Source organism: Gossypium hirsutum, chromosome D13, assembly GCF_007990345.1.
Source record: "Gossypium hirsutum isolate 1008001.06 chromosome D13, Gossypium_hirsutum_v2.1, whole genome shotgun sequence".
NCBI classification, from domain to species: Eukaryota; Viridiplantae; Streptophyta; class Magnoliopsida; order Malvales; family Malvaceae; genus Gossypium; species Gossypium hirsutum.
Genome location: NC_053449.1, coordinates 7,019,210 through 7,028,751, shown reverse-complemented (window position 1 = coordinate 7,028,751; position 9,542 = coordinate 7,019,210). Strand labels below are relative to the sequence as shown.

Sequence of the window (9,542 nt, the reverse complement as noted above, 5' to 3'; positions counted from 1 at the left end):
ATGCAAATTCAAGGGAAATTTAAGAACTTTTGTAAGGATTTACAAATTGTTTTGGCTTAAAGCTCTATCAAGACCCACAAACAAATGGTCAGGTAGAGGTCATGAATAGGAAAATTTTAACAGCTCTGAAAAAGAAAGTTGATGATGCCATAGGTGCTTGGCTAGAGGAACTTTCAGGAATTTTTTGGGCCCTGCGAACCTCGCCTCACACAGCAATTGGAGAGACTACATTCTCACTTGTTTATGGAGCAGAGGTTGTAATTCTTGCTGAAATAGGTATGCGCTCATATAGAATGTTACATTTTGATGAAGCTGCTAACCAAGAGGTCATGAAACTCAGTCTTGATCTCCTTGATGAATTTAGGGAAACAACAGAAGTCAGAGCTATTGCGTGAGCCCAACAGGTGGCCTACTACTACAATTCTAAAGTTAGGAATAAGAGTTTCAGGTGAGTGATCTTGGTCTCAGAAATACTGAAGCTAGTCTTCTAACAATACAACAGGGAAAGATGGCTTCAAGCTGGGAAGGGCCTTACAAGGTGGTAGAGGGGCTTATGCGTTAGCTAAAATAGAGGGTCCTATTCTACCACAAACATAAAATGCTCATCACCTTAAGAAATACTATGTATGAACAAATTCTTTTCTTCAATAAAGATATATTATTTACAGATCCTAATTTTATAAAGGTTAGCTTATTTAAGATTGCAACCTATTCATCTTTGAGTTAGTTGATTTAATATCGCAACTCCTAAACAGCTCAATGACCTATGTTCACAATTGATTTTATAAAGGTTAGCTGATTTAAGGTTGCAACCTATTCATCTTTAAGTTAGCTGATTTAAAATTGTAACTTCTAAATAGCTCGATGACCTACATTCATAGCTGATTATATAAAGGTTAACTAATTTAATATTGCAACTTATTCATCTTTGAGTTAGCTGATTTAAGATCGCAACTCCTAAACAGCTCGATAACCTACTTTCACAGTTGATTTTATAAGTGTTAAGTAATTTAAGATCGCAACCTATCTAGCACTGGGTTAACTGATTTAAGATTATAATTCTTGAGCAGTTCATCAACATACATTTAATGTATGACAAGTCCAAAATTATGAATGGTTTTCTTTAGGAATAATCATCTTAATAATTTCCATAACTTAGTGTATCTATATTAGTAATATAACTGCACAACATATTAAAAAAAGTTCCCAATCGAGCATGCTACTATGTCAACATTAATCAAATTAAGGTCTTTCATTCTAAATTTGAAAAACAATAAGGAAAATACAACAAATGCATTGAAATTATAAACTACTAGTTGTGTCCAAAGGATCAACTAGCACGTCATCCTCTTCTCGATTATGCTTTTCGTGCTTACAGACTTGATCGCAATTCTCAGGAGCGAGTTGTTACCAGGGGACCTTTAGGGGCAGAGCTTGCCTAACCAGTTAAGTAAAAATTACTTGATTTTTTCCATTCCCAAGCTTCTCCAGAAGGAAAATGAATGTTGAAGTCTAGCTAAGCACCAATGAACTCGCTAAGAGCATCGAAAGGACCAGTGGCTACTTGAGCATGTAATAAAAAATTAGCCATTAAGTCAGGTGAGTACTCATTTAGACTCTGCCTAGTCTCTTCTTTATACTTTTCCATAACTTCCTTATGACTCTTTGTCAAGTTCGCTACCATAGTCTTATGTTCTTCATCTTTTGTCCTTAAGCTAGCTTCCAACACCAGTTTATTAGCTCACTCACCAGCGATCTCCCCATTTAATTTTTAAACCTCTTGCTCAGCAATAGTAAGACGTTCTTGTAACCTCTTATTTTATTCTCGAAACCCCCTATCTTTCTCATCGAATTTGGCACAGAGTTTTCGTGCTTGCGTTAGTGCTCCCATAGCAGATTGGTAGGTATGTTCACTCTCTATCCTGCTCGCTTCTACCTTGTCCACACTTTCAACAAGTCCCATACTGGCCATGCAATCTTCACTCAGCAACACTTGCAAAGAGACCACTATTTCTCGTAGTGAAGGATGCTTGGAACTACTAGATGACATATTTGGACAAAAAAGATTTCTAGTTCCTTCAGGCACGAGATTATCCCATTGCTTCTTTATTTTGGTGGGATTAAAAGGAAACTTATTCACACTAAGGTGTTCATGCCACGGAAACAAAATCCTTACTTTACCACTAGGGGTGCTAAGCTTCAGATAATCACTAGGAGGGCCGTGATTGATAATAACCCTAAATACATCATCATTGACTGGCCTTGGGGGTGGTGAGGAACTAATAGGAGAGACTACTAGAGGTAAGCTTACAGTAAGGGAAATGACAATAAGAATATCATTGTCAGATGCTTCACCGCAATCTCTTATCCTCTTTTGGCGAAACTCTCCCGTAGAACTGCCTTACTCCTTATTGCTTAAAATAATGTTCGCGGCGCTTGCAGTTGTTTTCTATTTCTTTCGACTTCTTTTTCCAATACTTGTACTAGAAGGACCCCCTCGCACACTTTGCATATAAGCACGCACGTCCATGTACTTGTAAATTTCCCTGGACAGGCTAGTGGATTCTTCAAAACTGTCTTCGGTATCTTGAGTTGTGTCTGCACCACAAACAATTTGTATGTCATCACCAGTAGTTAGCATAAGGGGGTTCACATCACACTTAATATTTGGTGGAGGTTACAAAGATCATGAGCGAGTCTTTAGTTGGCAAAAAGTATACAAAAATTTCCTAGGCTAATCTTTTTTCCCCTGTAGTGTAAGAGCCAACTCATCAGTTGCTACGTTTGGCCATGCGAACTGTGCAGGAACAAGGCCAATGGTATTTTCCCCAGCATCCGCATTAGCTTATCTGCATCTATTAGAACTCAAACTCAATAGGCAATATCGAAAGATATTTCTCGCAGTCAATATCTACTCTAAATCAAGCATGCCACTTTGCCGAAGCCTATAATGCTGCCTCTAGCCTTCCTCTGTTATTATGTCTCGCCTCTTCTTGCATATATTATTATTTGGTAGCGACCACTGAGTGGGGAAATTGAAACCATCGTTGAATTTGTATTAACTCATATATATTTACACAGATTAAGATGAAGGTTGGTACACTTATTAGAGACGATGGATTTCACATTTTTGCGAGGAGTAAAGTAATAAAGACTTATTGAGCCTCCTCGATTGTGAGCCTTTAACAGATATAAACTCTGAAACACAACGAGCAGTGGTACATCGTTGCGTTGGCTAGCCTTCATGAAGTATGCCATGGCTAGCCACCAAGAAAAGCCAGATAATTGGCTGGGCGCTATCCTATAGTCATCAATGAGATGACAAAAGAAGGGATGGAGGGGTAAATCGAACCCCGCTTCAAGTACGTGTAGAGGAAGAAAAAAAAGTATTGTTGCTGGTGTTGCTCAGGCGATGTGCCCCTTTGAGAATTGAGAAATCATACACGAAATTCAAAGTTTGAATCCCTCGTACAGCTAAAATTCGATTAATCTCTTCTAGTTTTGTTGTAGAAACATGCACTTGAGCTTCTACCAAATTCCTAACTCCCTCGTGTCTAGAAAGGTTCTTTGAGATAGCACAACCACTGCCTCTGGTTCTCGCCATGATTTACCAACAAAAGTAGAAATAAAATTTAGAAAGTGAAAGAAATTTTAAAAGATTACCTCTGAAATTGTGCTTCTTGCCTGTTACTTTTCTTTGAAACTTTTGAATCAAAATATTATGATTTCTAAGGCTTTGTTAACCTCTTTTAAAAGGGTTTCTCCTCAGGCTTAAACGGTTCAAGTGTCCAGGGGTAAAAGCATAATCACAAACAATTGTATCCTCTCCTACAAGTGATGAACCCCGTGACGTTCGATGAAGCATAAAACGTGCTCGGTAACTTTTATTTATCTCAACCAGGGTCACTTTATGACTCTCCCTTTTAACCAGATGGGGGACAAATTGTTAGGATAGTTACCACCATCAGTCTAAAACCACAAGGTTGCAGACTGAGCTCGCATGATGGGATCACAGACTGAGTTCATATGCAAAGCTTGCTCGCTGAGCCTACTCCCCTGCGAAGTTATATGTGCATAAGAACGTGTAACATGTGTTAAATCTAGAGTAAGGTATGTGTCTGTATGCATAGAGCCTACTTAGCATATCATCTCAATTAACAGCACCCATATCATATAAATAGGTAAACATCACCAGTAAAAAGGGACAAAAAGAAAAATACCTCAACATAAAGCAAAATCTGGAGAAAGATATTGATGACATCAACTTCCAGATTACTCCAAAAAAAATGTATTTTTATAATACAAACTATTATAATTTCAAAAATTAAAAATTAAAAATACTGAAGTTAATACTACAATTTAACCTCCTAAAAAATTAGTTAACAGAAGGACTTATAATAGTAAATACTCAATCAAAGCATTTTAAAAGTTTAATTACTGATTTCAAAAGTATGCCATGAAAGAAACTATGATTGGATATGGCAACTATCAAAAGGAAAGAGACAATTAATTCATTTGACAAAAGATAAAGTTATTAAGAAACATGCACGATAATCCATTCCCAGTTTGCTGTCAAGAACCGTGTCTCAGCCCCTCCCTTCAGTAGACCAGTCAATTAGTTGGAATTGTTTCCAAGTTGATAGAGCAAGAGTGCCTCCGACGAGGTAGTGGTTCAAACCCTTTGCAGCATACGACGCTCACAGTCTGATTTGATAAACATATTTTACTTCATGAAAAGAAACTGCCCAAACAGAAGTTTACCATTTAATTTTTGGAAGACTCATAAGTGAATATATCTTGAACACTGAGCGATAGGGGAAAAGTCTGAAAATGTTTTAGGCGAGGTCGAAATTAAATTATAAATTTTACAGTAATAAAAATAATATTTCACAATTTGAATATCTTATATTTTTATAAATTTTAAGAGATTAAATTAAATTTTTATTATTTTTAAAAGAATTAAAATATAAATTTATTTTTATTAATTTAAAATTTTTAAAATTTTAAAGCAGGTAAATGAAAATTTTTACAGCTGCCATCTCCTTAGATACCCCCTGCTAAGCGAATCACGTAAATTCTAAAATATAAAGTCCGTTCAAATTGGATTACCTTTTTTAATTATTTTTGACATTTTGGTACGGTAAGTTGGCTACTAACAGACAAATTTGTTGTTTTGGCATCACCCAGAAGTCAAATTGAATTATTAGTATTAAACAGCACATGAAATGCAAACATGCGCATGGGCATCCCTTCTCAGTTTTTGCAGTCAAGAATCGTGTCTCAGCCTCTCTCCCGTCGCCGTCGTCAGTCTCCCCATGGCCACCATTGCTCCGACCGGTTCTCCACCGTCACCACCATCTCTTACTCACCCACCACCACCACGGAAGCTAACATCCGTTAAAGCACTATCCGAATCGCCCGGACTTTCTTCCATCCCTTCCATTTACACCTTCCCAAAACAACCCAACCACGAACCAGTTTCAGACACGAAAGAACCAATCCCCACCATCGATTTCTCCCTCCTCATCTCTAGTAATCCCGATGAACGGTCTAAAACCATCCGAGAACTTGGAAAAGCCTGCGGGGACTGGGGCTTCTTCATGGTACAATACATATATACACATATATCTATATATAGTTATGATTTTCAAAGAATTTTAGATTTTTGATAAAATGAGCATTATCAGGTGACCAATCATGGGGTGCCGGAGAGGATGATGAAGGCAATGATAGAGGTTTGTAGGGAATTTTTCGAGCTAACAGAGGAAGAAAAGGGAGAATGTGAAGGGAAACATGTATTGGATCCTATAAGATATGGGACAAGTTTCAACCCATCAGTGGATAAAATTTTGTATTGGAGAGATTATCTCAAGATTTTTCAGCATCCTGCCTTTCACTCGCCCAGCAATCCCCCTTCCTTCAGGTTTTTTCTTTTTATACCATTAGATCGGTTTCAGAAAACAAATTACGTAGCATTGTTTAATGAAATACTAAAGATAACATATCCATATTTTTTCTAATACAGTGAAAATGAGAATAACACCATTTAAATTTAAATTTAAATTCGTGTCAAAATATAGTTCCATTCAAATTAAAAGAACATATCTTTTATAATTATAAACTGTAATATCTGGCATACAACTATCATGTATTAATTATTAGGTAATTTTTTTTATAATATTTTATAATATTTAATATATACAATTACTTTGTACATCTACGAGAAAAAACTTAATATTAAAGATAATATAATTAAATTTCATAAGTAGGGATCGATTCCATTCATAAGTTTTTAAATTTTTATTTAAAAATTATATTAAAAATAGAACTGGGACTAATCCATATTTAACAAAATTGAACCAAATAGGAAAATAGAAGTTATATATACATACATAATTGGAATAAATATTAAGGAAGTTATTGTACTATATTAAGAGTAACTCTCAAAATAAATAAAGTGGTTTAATCCTTGTATTATTAAGAAGTGAGCGATTTAGCTATTGCTACTATTAATTGCTCTTGTTCACCCACTCTCTAAATAGTAACGTGTCTGAATTACTTAGTATTTATTGGATAATCACATCCATTAATCGTAGCCCATGTTATCATACATATTGGGTACACATATATCTGATAGGGATATAATCAATTCATCTAACATAAGTTTTGTCTTGTTTTTTTTTGGCATAAGCGAAATTGCATTAGAATACAGCAAAAGAACCCGAGGAGTAATGAAAGAAATAGTGAGAGGAATATCAGAAAGCTTGGGGTTAGAAGACAAATACATTGAGAAGGCCTCAACTCTGGAAAACTGCCTACAGATTATGGTAGCAAACTTGTATCCACCATGCCCACAGCCAGAACTCGCCATGGGCTTGGCCGCTCACACCGACCATGGTCTTTTGACCCTCCTCATCCAAAACGACACCGTGGGGCTTCAAGTGCTACACAAAGACAAATGGGTCAATATCCACCCCATCCCCAATTCATTTCTAGTCAACATTGGGGACCATATTGAGGTACAACTCCCAAATTCTTCTTTTTTATCTTCAACTTTTGGATTTAGTCACACTACGTTAACTTGATTTAATTTCATCTTTCAATTTTTAGAATATAATTAGTTTATTAAGTTGTTTAACACCATCAACTATTTCGTTTTAATGTTGATGTGAAAATTTCTCACATCATCATGTTAATATAGATTTAGTATAGTAGAAGGACCAAATCCATAATTTGACCTTTCATTTTATAATTGGTTTTTAATTTTTTCCAAAATTGATCTGAAGTAAATCGTTATTTCTCCTAATTGATCGGATATGATTTTAAATTTATGCAAGATTCTGAGCAACGGGAAGTATAAAAGTGTTCTCCATCGAGCTGTGGTAAATGATAGAAATGTAAGGATATCGATAGCACTGGCGCATGGACCGGCCGCGGACGTCGCCGTGAATCCGGCTCCAATGTTGCTGGAAGATGGTCAGAACCCATTGGCATACCCAGCAATTAAATATAAAGAATACGTGGAGCTTCAACAAAGCAGCAAGCTCGATGGGAAATCTTACTTGGAACATATACGAAATAGAGGGATTTAATTTCTAGTGTAATATTTGTTTGCAAATGAGTAAATCTTTCTAAATTTGGGTTAATTTCGAGTTCGAATTATTTTATGTTCGAGTCATTTGGGATTTGAAACTCAGGCTTTTGAATTAGATAGTTACAATCACTAGGAGCAAAAAATGAATCAAGCTTGAATAAACAATCTTTATTCATGTTTACTTTGTTTCTTTTTAAGGTGGTTTATGTTTGGTTTCTTTTCTAGAATGGATTGTATTTGATTCTTAACCAAAAGCAAATTGTAATGACGAGTATTTTTTTCACTCAATTCAATTTGATTGAACGCTCACTTTTACATTGATGTGCTAAAAAGAGAAACTAATCTCTTAAATTTTATTGATGCAACGTTTTTATCACATTTAACCTAAAGCTATTAATGCATTAGGTACAAAGTTTTTTTTTAAATTTTATCATGCATTTTAATTAGGAATAGTTTTGATGCACCACCAGTGAATAATAATATAACACGCCATCATTGGGTAAAGTGGAAAATAGTAGACTCATAAATAAATAATAACTTTATTTAAGCATAATTAAATATTAATTATAATTTTTTTTAAGTTTTGCATTTCAGGTGTAGAGTTTATGGTATAGAATTTAGGTTTATTTGAAGTTTCGAGTTTAAGCTTTGAATTTAGGATTTATTGCTTATATCAAGTTCAAATTTTATGTTTAAATAAAATTATTAATATTTATTTATAAGTTATTCATTATATTTTATTTCATCATTGATGAGGTGTTGTGTTATTATTTAATCACGATGCATGAAATTCATGAATTGTTAATTTATAAAATATTCCTCCTTTTAATCTAGAAATCATTCTACACCATGTGGAGTTGCTTTGGAAACAGAATGCTAGATGCGACTAGCTTGTCATGGGAGACCAAAACACAAAGTTATTCCATAGACGCACCCTTCGGCGAAGAAAACATAATAAGATATCAGTTGAAGAATGATCTAAGGGATTGGGTCTATGATGATGAGACCCTTTAGATGGAAGCTATTAATTTTTTCCAGTGGCTTTATGGGGAGCATCCGGAACCCATGTTAGGGCCTCCTCCCTGCTTTTTTCTTAAATTGTCTCTGGAAGACTTACAGTTTTTGGGTATGATAGTCACTGATGAGGAGGTTAAGGTTGCTTTATTTGACATGGCACCCTTAAAAGCCCCAAGGAGTGATGGTTTTCATGCATTATTTTTCCAAAGCCAATGGGAGCACGTTGGTAGTTAGTTTGTGGGTGGGTTAAAAGAATCTTTGGCGGAGAAATCATTGATTCAAATTTAAAGAACAATTTAGTTGTTCTTCTTCCTAAAGTTCATGCTCTAGAAAATTTTTCCCAATTCTGGCCCATCAACTTGTGTTCAGTCTTATATAAATTGATTATGAACGTCATTGTTAATCGCTTTAAACTAGTTTTTCCAAGAATTATTGTGCAGGAACAAGCGTGTTTCATAGCAGGGCGTAATATTACCAATAATGTCATCGTTACATAAGAAGTCACCCATTAGCAAACAAAAGAATAGGAAATGGATGGTTGTGAAGATCAATTTGGAGAAGGCATATGATCGAGTTTGCTGGGAATTTATTGAGGCTTCTTTTAAAGCCACATGTATCCCTAATCTCCTTAATAATATATTATGTTTGCTATCTCTAATTTTTCTGTGTAGATTCTTTGTAATGGTGTTCCGTCCCTGAAATTTAAACTGGCCAGAGACATTCGTCAAAGGTGCCCCTTATCCCCGTATTTATTTGTATTGTGTATGGAGTGGCTAGGACACAATATACATTCGACAATTCAGAGGGGTTAGTGGTAGCCTATCCATATTAGTCCTTCAGGTCCAACTATCTTTTATTTATTTTTTGCAAATAACCTTATCATTTTTGGGAAAGCAGATTAAAATCAAGCTAGATTGTTGGGGGAATTCTT

At 35.3% G+C, this 9,542-nt stretch overlaps 1 protein-coding gene across 1 annotated transcript; it reads left to right on the top strand.

Annotated features, from left to right (window-relative positions):
- Positions 1-5,233: 5,233 nt before the first annotated feature.
- Positions 5,234-7,882, top strand: LOC107918692 (2-oxoglutarate-dependent dioxygenase 19). The gene is made up of 4 exons (XM_016848276.2): positions 5,234-5,603; positions 5,688-5,923; positions 6,692-7,019; positions 7,338-7,882. The coding sequence occupies exons 1-4, from the start codon at positions 5,316-5,318 to the stop codon at positions 7,590-7,592; spliced, it is 1,107 nt and encodes a 368-aa protein (XP_016703765.1). The 5' UTR covers positions 5,234-5,315; the 3' UTR covers positions 7,593-7,882.
- Positions 7,883-9,542: the final 1,660 nt, after the last annotated feature.